Source organism: Bombina bombina, chromosome 4, assembly GCF_027579735.1.
Source record: "Bombina bombina isolate aBomBom1 chromosome 4, aBomBom1.pri, whole genome shotgun sequence".
Classification (NCBI taxonomy): Eukaryota; Metazoa; Chordata; class Amphibia; order Anura; family Bombinatoridae; genus Bombina; species Bombina bombina.
The window spans coordinates 175,119,353-175,141,409 of record NC_069502.1 but is presented as its reverse complement, the minus strand read 5'-3'; the positions used below and the strand labels follow the sequence as shown (position 1 = coordinate 175,141,409).

The 22,057-nt window shown below is 41.0% G+C and overlaps 1 protein-coding gene across 2 annotated transcripts in view; it reads right to left on the bottom strand.

Moving 5' to 3' along the window:
* The window catches only part of KIDINS220 (kinase D interacting substrate 220), a 404,332-nt gene that overhangs the window by 69,935 nt on the left and 312,340 nt on the right, over positions 1-22,057 (bottom strand). Inside the window, exons 25-26 of one of the 2 annotated variants that reach the window (XM_053709711.1) lie at positions 15,136-15,249; positions 11,755-11,811 (exon numbers count right to left, since the gene is read on the bottom strand). In XM_053709711.1, the coding sequence (XP_053565686.1) occupies positions 11,755-11,811; positions 15,136-15,249 (171 nt within the window). The remainder of the gene's footprint in view (positions 1-11,754; positions 11,812-15,135; positions 15,250-22,057) is intronic. The other variant, XM_053709712.1, reaches the window with a different exon arrangement.

The following is a 22,057-nucleotide window of genomic DNA, read 5'->3' as shown; positions in this document are numbered from 1 at the left end:
TCCTGGTGACAGGCTTTCGAGCCTGAATCAAGGTATCTATGACCGACTGAGAGAAACACCGCTTTGATAAAATCAAGCGTTCAATCTCCAAGAAGTCAGTTGCAGAGAAATTAGATTTGGATGCTTGAATGGACCTTGAATCAAAAGGTCCCGTCTCAGTGGCAGAGTCCATGGTGGCAGAGATGACATGTCCACCAGGTCTGCATACCAAGTCCTGTGTGGCCACGAAGGCGCTATCAAAATCACTGAAGCTCTCTCTTGTTTGATTCTGGCAATCAGACGCGGGAGGAGAGGGAATGGTGGAAACACATAAGCCAGGTTGAACGACCAGGGTACTGCTAGAGCATCTATCAGTACTGCCTGAGGATCCCTTGACTTGGATCCGTAACGAGGAAGTTTGGCGTTCTGACGAGACGCCATCAGATCCAATTCTGGTGTGCCCCATAGCTGAACCAGTTGAGCAAACACCTCCGGATGGAGCTCCCACTCCCCCGGATGAAAAGTCTGATGACTTAGAAAATATGCCTCCCAGTTCTCCACCCCTGGGATATAGATCGCTGATAGATGGCAAGAGTGAGTCTCTGCCCATCAGATTATCCTGGAAACTTCTATCATCGCCAAGGAACTCCTTGTTCCCCCTGACGATTGATATAAGCTACAGTCGTGATGTTGTCCGACTAAAACCTCATGAATCCGGCCGAAGCCAGCTGAGGCCATGCCTGAAGAGCATTGAATATCGCTCTTAATTCCAGAATATTTATCGGTAGGAGGGCCTCCTCCTGAGTCCACAAACCCTGTGCTTTCAGGGAATTCCAGACTGCACTCCAGCCCAGTAGGCTGGCGTCCGTCGTCACAATAACCCACGCTGGCCTGCGGAAACACATTCCCCTGGACAGGTGATCCTGTGACAACCACCAAAGAAGAGAGTCTCTGGTCTCTTGATCCAGATTTATCTGAGGAGATAAATCTGCATAATCCCCATTCCACTGTTTGAGCATGCATAGTTGCAGTAGTCTGAGATGCAAGCGAGCAAACGGAACTATGTCCATTGCCGCTACCATAAGTCCGATTACCTCCATACACTGAGCCACTGACGGCCGAGGAATGGAAGAGCTCGGCAGGTGGTTAAAATCTTTGATTTCCTGACCTCCGTCAGAAATATTTTCATGTCCACCAAATCTATCAGAGTTCCCAGGAATGGAACTCTTGTGAGAGGAATAAGAGAACACTTTTTCACGTTTACCTTCCACCCATGAGATCTTAGAAAGGCCAACACTAAGTCCGTGTGAGACTTGGCAAGTTGGAAAGTCGACGCTTGAATTAAGATGTCGTCTAGATAAGGAGCCACTGCTATGCCCCTCGGCCTTAGGACCGCCAGAAGGGACCCTAGCACCTTTGTGAAGATTCTTGGCGCCGTGGCCAACCCGAAGGGAAGAGCCACAAACTGGTAATGCCTGTCCAGAAAGGCAAACCTGAGGAACTGGTGATGATCTTTGTGGATAGGAATGTATAGATATGCAGCCTTTAGATCCACGGTAGTCATATATTGACCTTCCTGGATCATTGGTAAAATAGTCCGAATGGTCTCCATCTTGAAGGATGGAACTCTTAGGGATTGGTTTAGGATCTTGAGATCTAGAATTGGTCTGAAGGTTCCCTGTTTTTTGGGAATCACAAACAGATTGGAGTAGAAACCTTGCCCCTGTTCTGTTTTCAGAACTGGGCAGATCACTCCCATGGTAAAAAACATAATTTATGCTTACCTGATAAATTTATTTCTCTTGTAGTGTATCCAGTCCACGGATCATCCATTACTTGTGGGATATTCTCCTTCCCAACAGGAAGTTGCAAGAGGATCACCCACAGCAGAGCTGCTATATAGCTCCTCCCCTCACTGCCATATCCAGTCATTTGACCGAAACAAGACGAGAAAGGAGAAACCATAGGGTGCAGTGGTGACTGTAGTTTAATTAAAATGTAGACCTGCCTTAAAAGGACAGGGCGGGCCGTGGACTGGATACACTACAAGAGAAATAAATTTATCAGGTAAGTATACATTATGTTTTCTCTTGTTAAGTGTATCCAGTCCACGGATCATCCATTACTTGTGGGATACCAATACCAAAGCTAAAGTACACGGATGATGGGAGGGACAAGGCAGGAACTTAAACGGAAGGAACCACTGCCTGTAAAACCTTTCTCCCAAAAACAGTCTCCGAAGAAGCAAAAGTGTCAAATTTGTAAAAATTTTTAAAAGGTGTGAAGCGAAGACCAAGTCGCAGCCTTGCAAATCTGTTCAACAGAGGCCTCATTTTTAAAGGCCCAGGTGGAAGCCACAGCTCTAGTAGAATGAGCTGTAATCCTTTCAGGGGACTGCTGTCCAGCAGTCTCATAGGCTAAGCGTATTATGCTCCGAAGCCAAAAGGAGAGAGAGGTTGCCGAAGCTTTTTGACCTCTCCTCTTCCCAGAGTAAACGACAAACAGGGCAGATGTTTGACGAAAATCTTTAGTAGCCTGTAAGTAAAACTTCAAGGCACGGACTACGTCCAGATTATGCAAAAGACGTTCCTTCTTTGAAGAAGGATTAGGACACAATGATGGAACAACAATCTCTTGATTGATATTCCTGTTAGAAACCACCTTAGATAAAAACCCAGGTTTGGTACGCAGAACTACCTTGTCTGAATGAAAAATCAGATAAGGAGAATCACAATGTAAGGCAGATAACTCAGAGACTCTTTGAGCCGAGGAAATAGCCATCAAAAACAGAACTTTCCAAGATAAAAGTTTAATATCAATGGAATGAAGGGGTTCAAACGGAACTCCCTGAAGAACTTTAAGAACCAAGTTTAAGCTCCACGGGGGAGCAACAGTTTTAAACACAAGCTTAATCCTAACCAAAGCCTGACAAAATGCCTGGACGTCTGGAACTTCTGCCAGATGCTTGTGCAAAAGAATAGACAGAGCAGAGATCTGTCCTTTTAAAGAACTAGCTGATAAGCCTTTGTCCAAACCCTCTTGGAGAAAGGACAATATCCTAGGAATCCTAACCTTACTCCATGAGTAACTCTTGGATTCGCACCAATAAAGATATTTACGCCATATCTTATGGTAGATTTTCCTGGTGACAGGCTTCCAAGCCTATATTAAGGTATCAATGACTGACTCGGAGAAGCCATGCCTTGATAGAATCAAGCGTTCAATCTCCATGCAGTCAGTCTCAGAGAAATTAGATTTGGATGATTGAAAGGACCTTGTATTAGAAGGTCCTGCCTCAAGGCAGAGTCCATGGTGGAAGAGATGACATGTCCACTAGGTCTGCATACCAGGTCCTGCGTGGCCACGCAGGCGCTATCAGAATCACTGATGCTCTCTCCTGTTTGATTTTGGCAATCAGTCGAGGGAGCAGAGGAAACGGTGGAAACACATAGGCCAGGTTGAAGAACCAAGGAGCTGCTAGAGCATCTATCAGCGTTGCTCCCGGGTCCCTGGACCTGGATCCGTAACAAGGAAGCTTGGCGTTCTGGCGAGACGCCATGAGATCCAGTTCTGGTTTGCCCCAACGATGGACCAGTTGAGCAAACACCTCCGGAATGGAGTTCCCACTCCCCCGGATGAAAAGTCTGACTTAGAAAATCTGCCTCCCAGTTCTTTACGCCTGGGATGTGGATCGCTGACAGGTGGCAAGAATGAGACTCTGCCCAGCGAATTATCTTTGAGACTTCTAACATCGCTAGGGAACTCCTGGTTCCCCCTTGATGGTTGATGTAAGCCACAGTCGTGATGTTGTCCGACTGAAATCTGATGAACCTCAGTGTTGCTAACTGAGGCCAAGCTAGAAGAGCCTTGAATATTGCTCTTAACTCCAGAATATTTATTGGGAGGAGTTTCTCCTCTTGAGTCCACGATCCCTGAGCCTTCAGGGAGTTCCAGACTGCACCCCAACCTAGAAGGCTGGCATCTGTTGTTACAATCGTCCAATCTGGCATGCAAAAGGTCATACACTTGAACAGATGGACCCGAGAAAGAATCTCTGGTCTCTTGATCCAGATTAAGTAGAGGGGACAAATCTGAGTAATCCCCATTCCACTGACTTAGCATGCATAATTGCAGCGGTCTGAGATGCAGGCGCGCAAATGGCACTATATCCATTGCCCCTACCATTAAGCCGATTACTTCCATGCACTGAGCCACTGACGGGCGTGGAATGGAATGAAGGACACGGCAAGCATTTAGAAGTTTTGATAACCTGGACTCCGTCAGGTAAATTTTCATCTCTACAGAATCTATAAGAGTCCCTAGGAAGGAGACTCTTGTGAGTGGTGATAGAGAACTCTTTTCCACGTTCACTTTACACCCATGCAACCTCAGAAATGCCAGAACTATCTCTGTATGAGACTTGGCAATTTGAAAGCTTGACGCCTGTATCAGGATGTCGTCTAGATACGGAGCCACCGCTATGCCTCGCGGTCTTAGAACCGCCAGAAGTGAGCCCAGAACCTTTGTAAAAATTCTCGGGGCAGTGGCCAACCCGAAGGGAAGAGCTACAAATTGGTAATGCCTGTCTAGAAAGGCAAACCTTAGGAACCAATGATGATCTTTGTGAATCGGTATGTGAAGGTAGGCATCCTTTAAGTCCACTGTGGTCATGTACTGACCCTCTTGGATCATGGGTAGGATGGTCCGAATAGTTTCCATTTTGAATGATGGAACTCTGAGGAATTTGTTTAAGATCTTTAGATCCAAGATTGGTCTGAAGGTTCCCTCTTTCTTGGGAACCACAAACAGATTTGAATAAAATCCCTGTCCTTGTTCCGTCCTCGGAACTGGATGGATCACTCCCATTACTAGGAGGTCTTGCACACAGCTTAGGAATGCCTCTTTCTTTATCTGGTTTGCTGATAACCTTGAAAGATGAAATCTCCCTTGTGGAGAAGAAGCTTTGAAGTCCAGAAGATATCCCTGAGATATCCCTGAGATATGATCCTGAACATCTCTTGCCCACGCCTGGGCGAAGAGAGAAAGTCTGCCCCCCACTAGATCCGTTCCCGGATAGGGGGCCGTTCCTTCATGCTGTCTTGGGGGCAGCAGCAGGCTTTCTGGCCTGCTTGCCCTTGTTCCAGGACTGGTTAGGTTTCCAGGCCTGTCTGGAATGAGCAACAGTTCCCTCTTGTTTTGAAGCGGAGGAAGTTGATGCTGATCCTGCCTTGAAATTTCGAAAGGCACGAAAATTAGACTGTTTGGCCTTTGATTTGGCCCTGTCCTGAGGAAGGGTATGACCCTTGCCTCCAGTAATGTCAGCAATAATTTCCTTCAAGCCAGGCCCGAATAAGGTCTGCCCCTTGAAAGGAATGTTGAGTAATTTAGACTTTGAAGTCACCTCAGCTGACCAGGATTTAAGCCATAGCGCCCTACGCGCCTGGATGGAGAATCCGGAATTCTTAGCCGTTAGTTTAGTCAAATGAACAATGGCATCAGAAACAAATGAGTTAGCTAGCTTAAGAGTTCTAAGCTTGTCAATAATTTCATTCAATGGAGCTGTCTGGAAGGCCTCTTCCAGGGCCTCAAACCAGAATGCCGCCGCAGCAGTGACAGGCGCAATGCATGCAAGGGGCTGTAAAATAAAACCTTGTTGAATAAACATTTTCTTAAGGTAACCCTCCAATTTTTTATCCATTGGATCTGAAAAAGCACAACTGTCCTTAACCGGGATAGTGGTACGCTTTGCTAAAGTAGAAACTGCTCCCTCCACCTTAGGGACCGTCTGCCATAAGTCCTGTGTACTGGCGTCTATTGGAAACATTTTTCTAAATATAGGAGGTGGGGAAAAGGGCACACCGGGTCTATCCCACTCCTTGCTAATAATTTCTGTAAGCCTTTTAGGTATAGGAAAAACGTCAGTACACACCGGCACCGCATAGTATCTATCCAGCCTACGCAATTTCTCTGGAATTGCAACTGTGTTACAGTCATTCAGAGCAGCTAATACCTCCCCAAGCAATACACGGAGGTTCTCAAGCTTAAATTTAAAATTAGAAATATCTGAATCAGGTTTCCCCGAGTCGGAGATGTCACACCCACAGACTGAAGCTCTCCGTCCTCATGTTCAGCATACTGTGACGCAGTATCAGACATGGCTCTAACAGCATTTGCGCGCTCTGTATCTCTCCTAACCCCAGAGCTATCGTGCTTGCCTCTTAATTCAGGCAATCTAGATAATACCTCTGACAGGGTATTATTCATGATTGCAGCCATGTCCTGCAAGGTAATCGCTATGGGCGTCCCTGATGTAATTGGCGCCATATTAGCGTGCATCCCCTGAGTGGGAGACGAAGGGTCTGACACGTGGGGAGAGTTAGTCGGCATAACTTCCCCCTCGACAGAACCCTCTGGTGATAATTCTTTTATAGATAAAGACTGATCTTTACTGTTTAAGGTGAAATCAATACATTTAGTACACATTCTCCTATGGGGCTCCACCATGGCTTTCAAACATCATGAACAAGTAGGTTCCTCTGTGTCAGACATGTTTAAACAGACTAGCAATGAGACTAGCAAGCTTGGAAACACTTTAAAACAAGTTTACAAGCAATATAAAAAACGTTACTGCGCCTTTAAGAAACACAAATTTTCCCAAATTTTGAAATAACAGTGAAAAAATGCAGTTACACTAACGAAATTTTTACAGTGTATGTAATAAGTTAGCAGAGCATTGCACCCACTTGCAAATGGATGATTAACCCCTTAATACCAAAAACAGAATAACAAATGACAAAAACATTTTTTAAACAGTCACAACAACTGCCACAGCTCTACTGTGGCTTTTTACCTCCCTCAATATGACTTTTGAAGCCTTTTGAGCCCTTCAGAGAAGTCCTGGATCATGCAGGAAGAATCTGGATGTCTGTGTCTGTAATTTTTGCTGTGCAAAAAAAATGCCAAAATAGGCCCCTCCCACTCATATTACAACAGTGGAAAGCCTCCAGGAACTGTTTCTAGGCAAAATTCAAGCCAGCCATGTGGAAAAAACTAGACCCCAATAAGTTTTATCACCAAACATATATAAAAAAAGATTAAACATGCCAGCAAACGTTTTAAAATACACTTTTATAAGAGTATGTATCTCTATTAATAAGCCTGATACCAGTCGCTATCACTGCATTTAAGGCTTTACTTACATTACTTCGGTATCAGCAGCATTTTCTAGCAAACTCCATCCCTAGAAAAATATTTTAACTGCACATACCTTATTACAGGAAAACCTGCACGCTATTCCCCCTCTGAAGTTACCTCACTCCTCAGAATATGTGAGAACAGCAAAGGATCTTAGTTACTTCTGCTAAGATCATAGAAAACGCAGGCAGATTCTTCTTCTAAATACTGCCTGAGATAAACAGTACACTCCGGTACCATTTAAAAATAACAAACTTTTGACTGAAGAAATAAACTAAGTATAAAACACCACAGTCCTCTTACGACCTCCATCTTAGTTGAGAGTTGCAAGAGAATGACTGGATATGGCAGTGAGGGGAGGAGCTATATAGCAGCTCTGCTGTGGGTGATCCTCTTGCAACTTCCTGTTGGGAAGGAGAATATCCCACAAGTAATGGATGATCCGTGGACTGGATACACTTAACAAGAGAAAGGTCTTCTACACAGCGTAAGAACGCCTCTCTTTTTGTCTGGTTTACAGACAATTGAGAAAGATGGAACCTCCCCCTTGGAGGAGAATCTTTGAAATCTAGGAGACACCCCTGGGTTACAATTTCTACGGCCCAGGAGTCTTGAATGTCTCTTGCCCAGGCCTGAGCAAAGAGAGAAAGTGTGCCCCCTACTTGATCCGGTCGAAGTTTCGAATGGAACTAAAATTATTTTGTCTTATTTGACTTATCTTAAGGGAGGGCATGACCCTTCCCTCCAGTGATGTCTGAAATGATCTCTTTCAGTGCAGGCCCGAATAGGGTCTTACCTTTGAAAGGGATGGTCAAAAGCTTAGATTTAGATGACACATCAGCTGACCAGGACTTAAGCCATAACGCTCTTCACGCTAAAATGGCAGAACCTGAATTCTTTGCCGCTAACTTAGAAAGATGAAAAGCAGTGTCTGTAATAAAAGAATTAGCCAACTTAAGGGCCTTAATTCTGTCCAAAATATCATCTAGTGGGGTCTCCATCTGAAGAGCCTCAAACCAAAAAGCAGCTGCAGTGGTTGCCGGAACAATGCACGCTATAGGTTGAAGAAGAAAACCCTGATGAACAAAAATTTTCTTTAGGAGACCCTGTAACTTTTTATCCATAGGATCAATGAAAGCACAACTGTCTTAGCCAGAGTAGAAATAGCTCCCTCCACCTTAGGGACCGTCTGCCATGAGTCCTTTATGGTGTCAGAAATGGGGAACATTTTCTTAAAAACAGGAGGGGGAGCGAACGGAATACCTGGTCTATCCCACTCTTTAGTAACAATGTCCGAAATCCTCTTAGGGACCGGAAAAACATCAGTGTAAACAGGAACCTCTAAATATATGTCCATTTTACACAATTTCTCTGGAACGACAATAGGGTCACAATCATCCAGAGTAGCTAAAACCTCCCTGAGCAATAAACGGAGGTGCTCTAGCTTAAATTTAAATGCTGTCATATCTGAATCTGTCTGAGGGAACATCTTTCCTGAATCAGAAATCTCTCCCTCAGACATCAAATCCCTCATCCCTACTTCAAAACATTGTGAGGGAATATCGGATACGGCTACTAAAGCGTCAGAAGGCTCAGCATTTGTTCTTAACCCAGAGCTACTGCGCTTCCCTTGCAACCCTGGCAGTTTAGATAAAACCTCTGTGAGGGTAGTATTCATAACTAAAGCCATATCTTGCAAGGTTAAAGAATTAGACGCACTAGAAGTACTTGGCGTCGCTTGTGCGGGCGTAACTGGTTGTGACACTTGGGGAGAACTAGATGGCAAAACCTGATTTCCTTCTGTCTGAGAATCATTTATTGCCAGATTCTTATAAGTCAAAATATGCTGTTTGCAATTTAAAGACATATCAGTACAATTGGGACACATTCTTAGAGGGGGGTACCACAATGGCTTCTAAACAAATTGAACAATGAGTTTCCTCAGTGTCAGACATGTTTAACAGGCTAGAAATGAAGCAAGCAAGCTTGGAAAACACTTTATTTAATGAAAAAAACACAATTTGCAAAAACGGTACTGTACCTTTAAGAGAAAAAAGGCATACACAAACTGCAAAACAGGTTAAAATTGCTTCAAAAATTCCGAAATTTTAACAGTACACCCACTAAGCTTTAGAAGGATTGCACCCCAAGTAACAAAGCAATAGACCTCCAAATGAAAAAAACGTATTGATAAGTGTCTAAAACCGATTAAAACCCCCTAAAGCACCTTGCCACAGCTCTGCTGTGGCCCTACCTGCCCTTAGGAAGCGATAATATGGGGTTTAAAGCTTCAATTAGTCCCTCAGAAGACTCTCAGGACCTCAGGAGAAGTTGCTTGCTGCTTGTAAATGTAGGCCCCGCCCAACTCACTCGATGTTGCTGGGGCCTACACAAAACTTACAAACCCTGCCTGAAAGCCATGTGGGTTATAAACAACCCCAAAGAACCCTCAAGCAAATGTCCCATAAAACAGAAAACGTTACTCCCAGACACAAAAACGTTTGTCCCAAATTCACATAACAAACTGAGTGCCCACAAAAATTAACCCTTTATGCAAGCTAGTAAAAACCTCTGATAACACTAGGATTACTGCTTACCCTTCCCCTAATGGGGACAATGTCAGCCTTTCTGAGTTAACACAGTCTCTGCAGAAAATATGACTGAACATACCTCATTGCTGTATAGCAAGAAACCGTTCCTCACACTGAAGTTTTCCTGTACTCCTCAGCTTCTGTGGGAACAGCAGTGGACCTTAGTTACAAATGCTAAGATCATCATCCTCCAGGCAGAAATCTTCATCTATGTCCTGTCTGAGAGTAAATAGTACAACACCGGTACCATTTAAAAATAACAAACACTTGATTGAAGATAAAATAAAATTAACAGTTTAACACCTCTTCTCTTTACCCTTCCTGCTTAGAGCCAGCAAAGAGAATGACTGGGGGGTGGAGTTAAGGGGGGAGCTATATAGACAGCTCTGCTGTGGTGCTCTCTTTGCTACTTCCTGTCAGGAAGGACAATATCCCACAAGTTAGGATGAATCCGTGGACTCGGTACATCTTGCAAAAGAAAACGTGTTTTTCCAAATGACAGTTCTTTGCTTTGCCCCACTTTCTTTCTTTCCTTTTTGTCTACTCTATTGCCCTTTTGGCTAATTCTGGCATTAGGGAGTTAAACTGCTTAATTCTATTCTGTGATAGTATTCACTTTAGTGTTTTTAAGTGCTTCACAACTGTGTCACCGTAGGCTATGATTACGGCTGAGTGCCGAAACATGTAAGCCAATTGGTGTCACGCTTTTTCACCTCTGTTTTTCTGCTGTTGCCCTTGAACGGTATTTTAATATTTTGTGCCAAATAAAGTTCATTTTATTCTTTATTCTCTACGTGGGATACTTTGCCTCCCTGATCTCTAGAAAAAAAAACGGCACTGAAAAGTTCCTTTACATTGCAGTCTATGGGGACTGTGTGTTCGCTATATATTTGTGTGTTAATGTGTGCAAATACATATAAAAACACAAATATATAATTAGATTTGCTGCCAATCATTGCACAACTTACCCCCTTTGCTGCTCTAGCTTCTCATGCTGTGACTGACGGCATGAGAACGAGGCTCCCAGTGGAGCCTATGGAAACGTGCTCTTATGAGCGCAAAGCTTCATGCAATGAATTTGCATGAGCTGGTATTACTTAGTAGAGCGCAAATATCTCTTTCGCAAAAGCGATATTTTGCGCCCCAGAGTGTCACTTACAGTATGGGAGAAACTTTTGTGCCAAAATTAAACTATTCCACCAAATAGCAATTGGTTGTATCATATGGAGTAAAGCATATGTGCAAACCATAGTGCAATGGTGCAACCATGTTGCCAAATGTCTACATATTTATTATCATTTTGTAGTACGTAGTTTTACAAAATAGATATTCTGGCATCAACATACAAGGTGAATGCCACTGCAGTGACGTTACATGGGTACAATCTTACCACATCTGTGTACCTACTCAAGTAGAAAAAGATCGGTGAAAAATCAACACAGCATTAGCCACGATCACTGATCAATATTAGTTAATTAAAACATCTCAAACAACACATCTATATTAGACACAAATATGGTGACTATTAAGCTGAACTACTACTCTTTTGCTATTAATTGCTAACATAAAGCTTCTCTTTCACAAACCATCTCCCCACCCAGTCACACAAGTTTAGCCATGGTAAGTAGAAGACAATGGTATTGAAACGTCTCAGGAATAGATTTTATATGTGTGCGCCCTTGTGAGAAGCAAATGCAATTCTATCATTTTGCAACTGATGACATTCATGTGCACTGATTATCACACCAGGGTGCAGGTATAAAATTTGATGGACAATACATACATCACATCTCCATCACTGCAAAAAAAAAAAACTAAAAGAAATAAAATGTCAGTGAGTCACACCATTAGTTTTTATGCGAGCTTTTGTTTTCAACCAGCTGTTGATGCAGTATTAGTAATGCAGAAGTTAATATGACTGCAGTAGCATATAACTGCTCCTAAAGCCATGGAACGCTACAACGCCACACCACACAATTACTGTCGTTACCAGAGGGCTGTGTGTGGGAGAAGGCTGAGTCTCTGCAGCATCTTCTTTGATAATGTCCTAGCAACACACAATGCATACAGCATGAAAAGGGTTTTCACTATAATAAATAGGATCAACAATCGATCGATCAACAATCTGAGACAATGGGAAACATGCAGAAAATAGCTTCTTTACACATTCCTGTAAAATACTGTGGCAGTATCTTTGCATTTTCTGTAAGCCACTGGCAATAGAACAGTGCACTTCCAATAGCAACTGGGCTACAAACTTATACCAAACAATTAAAATGTGCACACTGCCTCCAAAAGACTAACCAAAACAGAAAAACAAAGCAAATTATTGGCGGCTTCAAACTAGGTCTATCCACTGCATACCCTCTACTTGCTAACAGCTGACAACTCAAAGGGACAACATCACCAGGAATCATCATTCAGATGTAATCAATTGAAAAATTAAATTATATTAGCCGATTTATTCTACGTTTATTTTATTTTTACCCCCTCCACAACACCAGTACCTCTTGATATCTAGCGTTGTAGCAACTTTTGTTAGCACCTCCCATTTTAAGGTCTACAGGTGTCCCCGCATGGGAGGAGCTACAAGCAGCTTTGCCAATACTGATAAAAAATACCTGATAAAAACACCTGCAAGCACTAATAGGCCTAACTTGTGGCTAGATTACGAGTTTTGCATTATGAGGGGTGCGGTACTAACTTGCAAGTTATTGTCACCACTCACTGACATACAGCGCTGGTATTACAGGTTTTAAAAAAAACGGCGTTATCAGGCAAGAAGTGAGCGTAAAGCAAAATTGAGCTCCATACCGCACTCCAACACCAGCGCTGCTGAAAGCTGTGGTGAGCTGGTTTTACGTGCTTGTGTACGATTTCCCCATAGACATCAATGGGGAGAGCCGGCTGAAAAAAAGTCTAACACCTGCAAAAAAGCAGCGTAAAGCTCCGTAACGCAGCCCCATTGATTCCTATGGGGAAACAAAATTTATGTTTACACCCAACACCCTAACCTGAACCCCGAGTCTAAACACCCCTAATCTTATTAACACTTATTAACCCCAAAATCTGCCGCCCCTGACATCGCCGACACCTACATTATATTTATTAACCCCTAATCTGCCGCCCCCGACATCACCTACATTATACTTATTAACCCCTAATCTGCTGCCCCCCACATCGCCGACACCTACATTATATTTATTAACCCCTAATTTTCCACCCCCAATGTCGCCGCAACCTTCCTACACTTATTAACCCCTAATCTGCCGCTCTGGACATCGCCGCCACTATAATAAACATATTAACCCCTAAACCGCCGTACTCCCACATCGCGAACACTAGTTAAATATTATTAACCGCTAATCTGCCGTCCCTAACATCGCCGCCACCTACCTACATTTATTAACCCCTAATCTGCCACCCCAACGTTGCCGCCACTATGCTAAATTTATTAACCCCTAAACCTCAGTCTAACCCTAACACCCCCTAACTTAAATATAATTAAAATAAATCTAAATAAAACCTACTACAATTACCTAAATAATTCCAATTTTACGTTACGGCTTTGTAGCGTAAAAGCCATAACTACTGACTTTCAGTTTACGGTATGGATCTTATAATTTTATGCTGTACCTCTCACTTTTTGGCCTCCCAGGCAGACTCGTAATACCGGCGCTATGGAAGTCCCATTGAAAAAGGACTTTTTGAAATCTGCAGTAATTACATTGCGTTACGGCCAAAAAAGTGTGCGGTGCAGCTAAACCTGCAAGACTCTTAATACCAGCGGTAGTGAAAAAGAGCCTTAACGCTGCTTTTTCACTCATGCCGCAGAACTCGTAATCTAGCCGTTGTTCTTTTAAGAGCATTTAAGACCCCTGAACTCGATAAATATATATTTACTGAAAATATATACTTTAGTATATAACATGTCTATTGTTTTCCACATATCAGATACATGTGAAAATCTCACTTAGCATCTCCAAGCTTTTGTGTTCACTTTTTTCAGTGTACATACAACAACAACTTTACCATATACTTTATCACCTTTATTATCTTGGTATCCATTGTAGAAACTTACATGACCAAATACCAAGGTTGGCTCAAAAGAGTTCACATATCTTGAGCATTATATCTGTAGCAAACGCTGGCATCATATAGTACTCAAGAAATGTGCACATTCCTTAGTCCATTATCTGCTCATGGGAAGAGTGAAGTTTCAACAAAGGATATCAACAGAAAAAGTATATTTCAAAGTGTTTCTTATTACATGTGTCTAAATCATGAAAGTTTAACTTTGACCTTCAGATTCCTAAAATATATGTTGAAAAGGTAATAACCCAAAACTATACATTACTCAAGAACAGCGGACGCATTGAAACAGGTTGAATCGCCCTGTTTGAAGTTATACACTAGGAACTCCTAGAGATTACGGCCGCTCTATAAGTATTTAGGAAGGTACCACTCCCCTATGCACGATCCTATACTATTATGATATAGCAAGATCGGCTGCATTTGATTTTTAATTATTGTTGTTTATATATATTTTGCACAGAATTTTTATATCAGGCACGTTCTATATCTACTCATAGTTCTATTTTCTTATATATTTTTTAGCAACTGGACGTGTAGTCTTATACATGCCTACAATGTTTTAATATGATACATGAATCGGATGTGATCCTGTTTGATATACACTGTTCTATTTTACTTCATTGACAAAAGTGGGGCTATGTGTGCGTTTAGCTTTTTTGTATATTCTTTTGATATATTAAATTATTTATCTCTATTGTAATCTGCTTTATCGAGCTAATCCTTAGGAATATTTATTTTATATATATCAGACTTCTCTCCTAGTATTATTTATTAGTAACTAGGTTTTCTGTACACAGTACACTAGCCTCTATTCTGCACCTGAATATTATATCCTTATGTACCATTGCCCTCGCTTTAGCACCAGTGCTTTTTGTATTCTCCCTGTGGGGTTCTTTTAGAGAGGGGGCCCTCTTTGTACTTGGCAGTGGGGCTGTTTTTAGCGACAGTTCTCCCCAGAACTTTCCAGCACTCAGTTTGACAGCCAATGAAAAAAGTTATGAGTTTATTGCTCACCCTTTAGCTGGTACACTAGATTAGCTGTCACTTTCAAATGGTTATAAATCGATATTGAAAGGAGGCAAAATGCCCTTTAAAAAGTAGACTAAAAGATCCTGTTGATTGGCAACAAGGAACACGATATATACAAAAAAATATATAGATTTTTTATTCACAAAGCAGAAGATACATTTGTTAAATAGGAAAAAAATAGCATAACTGCTGCATAATGTTGATTTTTTTTCCATGTTAGTATTCACACATCCAGCATAATACTTACTAGGCCATTGTTTTGATCTCTGGATAAACTTGATTTTACAGATGGACGTGACATGGGATGTTGGGGATTGCCAAAGAAATACTTTGGTGTGTAAACATGAGGAGCAAAGAATGGCTATGGAAAAGATAAAAATAAAACATGCAGAGACAGGGATAAAATGGATAAACAAAAATATGGCTAAACAATATTTAAAAAAAAAAACAAAAAAAAAAAAACAACAAACAAGTGACATAGAACATAAAAGTAAAATGAAAAAAAGAAAAATGGAATACTATTACATTAAAGTATATACAAAACATATATTTCTGAAACATTTAAACAATCTCAAATGTAACGGTCTCAATATGTTTTGTGTTGTTCATATTTACAGCATATCTGAAAATTGGCATTGCAGTATTGTCTGTATTTTCCAAAAATGTGTTAAAGGTTTATTAGTGGGATGAATAGTTCACTGGTAAAGCACCAATTATGAAGGTGGTGTCTGTTCTATTCAGAGATACACTGTTATCAGGGGATCGTGCTCCTTATTAATAAACAACATTTTCTGCAAAGTGCTTGTAAAAAAACAAGATTTATGCTTACCTGATAAATTAGTTTCTTTCATGGTGATGAGAGTCCACAAGTCATTACTCCTGGGAATTCCACTCCTGGCCAGTAGGAGGAGGCAACAATTCCCATAATGCCAAGCACACTTAAACCCTCCTACCTCACTGGTTAGCTAGTCTGACATATAGTCAAGCAAGGAGAACAAGAAAGGGATAGAAAAGGACAAAAGCAGGGATAATGAGGTGCAAACTGGAACTGCCGGCAGAAAAAAAATAATTAATACAAATTAAAAAAAAATTAACATGTCTCATGGACTCTCACCATCATGAAAGAAATTAATTTATCAGGTAAGCATAAATTATGTCTTCTTTCATAAAAGGTGGTGATGAAAGCCCGCAAGTCTAACTCCTGGGAACAAAAACCCAAGCTGTGGAGTCCACGAGTACTTTGTGCAGGATAAAAACATTTTCTTACTTTTATGTAAATACCTAATGTCCAGAAACTAGTGCCTGAAGGATTTTCTTACAAAAAGCTACTTCAGAAGAGGCAAAAACATAAAAATTGTAGAATTTATTAAAGAAATCTAAAAAAGCCCAAGTTGCTGCCTAGCAAATCTGTGTAACAGAAGCTTCATTAAGTCCAGTAAGTAGAAACTGTTCTAGTAGAATAGGCAGTAATATGTTTAGAAGGAGACTGCCCTGCCTCCAAGTAAGCCTTGTGACTCAAAAGTAGCAGCTGTTGCCTTTTGACTCTTTCTAGAACCAGAGCAATGAATAAAAAAAAATGTAAGGATTGTCTAAAATCATTTGTTGCCTGCAAATAAAATTTCAAAGCTCTTACAACATCCAAATTATGTAGAAGCCTCTCTTTACATTTTTTTGGAATAGGACGAAGAAATTAAACAACAATCTCCTGATTAATGTGTTCTGAAGACTCCACCTATGGCAAGAAATCAAAATTAGTCCTTAAAACCGCCTTATCTTGGTGAAAAACAAGAAAGAGCAGACAACATAGAAACTCTTCTAGCAGACGATATTGCTAAAAGAAACAAAACTTTCCAAAACAAAAGCTAAATATCCAAATTGTCCATAGGTTCAAAAGGAGAAACCTGTAAAACTCTTAAAACCAAATTAAAGAGACATAATATTCATATGCTAAATCACTTTAAAGTTATACAGCATGACTATGAAAAGCTGACAACAAAATATCACCTGAACATCTCTATGTAAAAAAGGAAGATATTTTAACTCAAAATGTATTCAGCTCACAAGAGTAAGTGCTCTGGTAGCAGTTATACTTCAGCTACTGTCGAGCTTCAAATTGAAAAAAAAAAAAAAAATAGCCAATCAGCATCAGCAGTGCTGAGGTCATGCTATGCTATGCTGTGATCTCATGAAATTTCACTGAAATCTTGAGAGATTTCATAGTAAACTTCCTTAAACTGAATAGGGAAATGCCAGAGGCACACTCCCTTGCAAGTCCTAAGACAAGTATCACAACAGGGTGTGGATTTTGAGTTCAAACTCTTCCTTTTTTACATAGAGATGTTCAGGTAATCTTTTCTAGTCAGCTTTTTACAGCTATGCTGCATCACTTTCAAGTGCTTCAACATTTGGGTATCACGTCCCTTTAAGGTTTGATGAAGGAGAAATTGGTTTAATCACTGGCTTAATCCTAACTAAAACCTGAACAAAATCTTAGGTATCTTAGCAATTTTCTTGTGAAACAACCCAGAAAGAGCTGAGATCCGACTGTTTAAAGAACTAGTGGATAAACCTTTATCATAACCATCTTAAGTAAAATGAAGAATTCTATGAATTATAAAAAAAAACGCCACCTAAAACCCTGATTCTCACACCATGAAAAAAAAAAAACTTCCAAACCTTGTAACAAATCTTTCTTGTCACAGGTTTATGGGCCTGAATTAAGGTTTCAATTACAAAAAAACATATATGTTTTTAAACTAGGCATTCAATCTAAAAGCCATCAAGTTGAGAGACTTGGGATCTTTATGATGAAAGGGACCTTGAGATAGAAGGTTGTGGTGCAGAGGAAGAGACCATTGAGGACAACTGATCCACAAACCCAGTTTTGCGAGGCCAAGCTGGAGCAATCAGGATGAAGAGATTGGCGACAGAGAAAACCTGCTTCCCAATTGCTCACTCCTGGAATATAGTCAGGAAACTGAGTCCCCCCTTGATGATTGATAAAAGCCACTTGTGTTACACTTTCTGATTGAAAACGCAGAAGAGGCCAGCTCTGAAGGGCTATGAAGATTGCACAGCAATCCAAAATGTTTATTGGTAATCTTGCTTGCTAAAGAGACCAATGTCCCTGTGCTCTCCTTAACCCCCAAACTGCACCCCAATCTGAAAGGCTTGCTCTTGTTGTGATAACAATCCAGGTTGGAGGAACAAATGATGCCCCCAGAAAAATGGGCTGGCGATCTATCCACAAGCAAAGAGATTGCCTTGCTCTGAGACCCAAAAAGATTTTCTGAGAGAGCTGAGTGTAATCCTTCCACCATTGACAAAGCATACAAAGCTGAAGAGGTCTCATGTGAAACCAAGCAAATGGAATAGCATCTGATGTTGCTATCATCAGACCCAACACTTCTATGCAAAGAGCTACCCTAGGAAAGGAAACTGACTAAAGGCTTAAACAAGCTGTCTGTAACATTAATCTCCTTTGATCTGTCAAGAAAGTCTCAAAGAGGTTGAGTCAATAATGACAACAGGGTGGATACAAATATATATATATATATATATATATATATATATATATATATATATATATATATATATATATTATTTTTTTAAATTAAAAAAAAAAAACTTCAGATTTAAAAAAATAAAAACGTTTTGAGGAAAAATATATCTAAAGATAGCTTTCTATTTCCGATATATTATAATCCAAAGGTTATTCGTAAAGGATTCATTTTTATTTATGACGCATGAGGCACTATATTATTCATGGCAGCAATGTTTAACCTTTTTTTTGGTAAATTAATTCCATTAATCCATTCATAATGTCATGATCTCCCAGAGCTTTCTGTAAGATTATTATGGGCATTTTTTTTTTAATTTTTATATCTAGAAGATATTATCACAAATTCTTGGTTTTGTAGTTCTCACAACTGTGAATGTGTGCTTAGAGAAATAACACGACTCTTCTTCACAGCAAAAATCTTCTAAAATAAACATACAAAGTTGAGAAATAAAGGGGCATAACCCCATTTTTTCCTTTAAGATCCAGATAGAGCATACCATTTTAAACAACTTTCCAGTTTACTTCTATTATCAAATGTGTTCATTCTCTTTGTATCATTTCACTGAAGGAGCAGCAATTGAAGCTTCCTAAACATATCGGGTGAGGCAGCGACAAGAGGCTTATATGTGCAGTCACCAATCAGCAGGTCCCAGTAGCACATTGCTGCTCATAAACTAGCTATACTTTTCAACAAAGGAAGAGAATGAAGCAAATGAGATAATAGAAGTACATTGGAAAGCTGTTTAAAAGCGCATGTTCTATCTGAATCATGTAAGTTTAATTTTGACTTTATTGTCCATTTAATACCATTGATCCCCTGCAATTCTATGTACTGTACACAGAATCAACCCCTTACAAAGTTTCAAGAAGCTCAATGAATAGAAGATTGTTTGGAGTGGAATAGATCTGCACAAAGAGGGAGGGAGGGGGCAAGCAGTAAAAAATGAAAGTGAAACCTATAATGGTATTGTTTTAGTTTAAATAAACAATTTAATTGTTATCATTAAGGTAGATTTTTTTTTTTTTAAAGTATTTTTTTATTCAGAAAAATGTCAATAATAACAACAAGAGCAAAATTATAAGTAACATTGATAAACAGTATAACAGTTTCAATGTATTACATTTTACATAATGGATACAATCAGAGGAGGGGGTATGCAAATTAGAATAGTCCACATGAGTGACAAGGCCCCCTCGGACCAACTAGTAGGGATCATTATAGATCCGGCTTATTTAAAAGGATAATTCGCTATCTATTTATTGAGATGAAACAACAATATACACATTTGGCATGAGGCCATGAGAGAGTTGTCATTACCAACACCATAATGTACCCATTGTGTATGTAAATATAGGTCATGAAATTAGTCTCTTCCAGACTGTGCTGAGTTATAAAATAAGATTAGGGGGGGGGGGAGAAAAAAATAAAAAAATATATAATTGGGGGGGATATAGGGAAAAGGGATTGGGGAAGGTATTTTCATATTAAGGGAGGGATAGGGTTGGAGCAGATAAAAGGGAGGTAAAAGAAGTTGTGTAGAGATCCTTAAGGCATTATAGGATTTAGCTATTGTAGAAGTATAATGTATGTAAGAGGGGTGGGACAGAATGGGTGAGGTTCACTGTTGGGGTTTACTCCGGACCGTATGCCCAGATCCCAATCTGGAGGTCCTCCGACCTATGTATGTGGGAAACATATGATTCCATTGTCTTCACAAATCGCAGGATATCCACCACTTGGTCCCAGGAGGGTGAGGTTCGTTGAAGCCACATTCGGGCTACGGCCAGCTTTATGGCTAAAAACAGGTAAATACAAAACAATTTCTGAGGCAGAGTCAGAGTTGTGGGCAATATGTGGAATAGAGCAGAGCTCGGTGATAGGAGTATTTGTATACCCTTCATGGTGCAATACTGGGCAGCACGCTGCCAAAGTGGTTGAATTTGCGGGCAAGACCACCAAATATGTTGTGGAGTTCCCAATGCTTCGCAGCCTCTCCAACAGCTAAGGGAGTTAACAGGTGAAATTGTGAATAGGCGGATAGGCGTCATGTGCCATTGTAGGAGAATTTTGAGGTACAGCTCATATAAGGTTGTACAGCGTACAGCTTTCTTGGTTAGTTGGGTTGCTGTCCTCCAGAGTTGGGGTTCATGCATGAGGGCTAAGGAAGATTCCCAATGTCTTACTGGGGGGGAATTTGTGAAAGACCGGAGGATTCAAAATGTTTAAGTATGATAGGGACAACAATCTCTTAGGAGGAAGTGCTGAATCCCACCTCATCTCCCATCTAGTTTTGGTTCTTAAGGGGGCGTTATCGAAACCCCAAGATCTGAGAAGGCTGCGTAGTCTCCAGAATTCAAAGTGTAGAATTGAAGGTGGGTTAAACTTCCGAAGAAAGGCTTGTAGAGTAAGCAGCTTGTCACCTACGTAAAGATCTGCAATTCTGGTCAGGCCTATATTAAACCAGATGTTCGGGTGGGTATCAGGTAGAGAAATTAATAGTCCTCTAAGTGAATGAGATGGTGATGGGTGTGGGGCAATATTAGATAGATTGCAAATCTTATCCCAGAACTTAAGGTTCAACTTTATGATGAGGTTAGAAGAAAGAGCAGGTAGCCTAGCGTGTTTAGGGATCCAAATTATGTCTTTCAATGTATATCCCTCTGGGATAGATGCCTGCTCAATGGTAGCCCACCTACTTTCTGAAGTTGAGCTCCATTGGGTCACTTGAGATAGCCTGGCAGCTTCATGATACCTCAATATACTAGGGGCCGCCCCCCCCCCCCCCACTAGTATTGGCTGTTGCAGGATTTTGGTAGCAATTCTAGGGGCTTTGTTACGCCAAATGAACTTATTGCATTGTTGCTGAAATTTATGAATCGTAGATCTGGGGATTGGGATGGGCAGAGAGCGAAAGAGATAGGTTAATTTAGGGAGCAAACTCATTTTGAATGCGGCAATTCTTCCTAACCAAGATAGAGAGGGAAGGTTCCACGTGTCAATAGACTTTCCAATAGTCAGTAGAAGGGGGGAGAAGTTTAGGTCGATTATTGTTGGTATATGGTGGGATAGGTAAACTCCCAGGTGTTTTATATACGATGTCGACCACGAGAATTTGTACCTATTCCGAAGAGCATCAAGGGTTTCTTCCGGGACATTAATGACGTATGCTTCTGTTTTAAGGACGTTGAGTTTGTAATAGCTATCTAGGGCAAATCTCTCTAGCAAAGAGAAAAGGTGGGGCAACGAAGTGAGAGGGTCAGATGTAAGTATCGTCACATCATCCGCGAACAGCACAATTTTCTGCTCGGTATGATGTACGTCAACTCCCTTAATCTGGGGGCAGGATCTAATGGCTGCGGCTAGCGGTTCCATAATGAGGGCAAAGACAAGGGGTGACAATGGGCACCCCTGTCTCGTGCCATTGGTTATTGAGAACGGCTCGGAGCAAAATCCCAGCCCTTTAATTATTGCCGACGGGTTGGAGTATAGCGCTGCTATAGATTTGATAAAGGATCCCGGGAGACCGAACCTCCGCAACACCGCGAACATGTATCCCCAGTGCACCCTGTCGAAGGCTTTCTCAGCGTCCAACGACAGGGTGAGTGC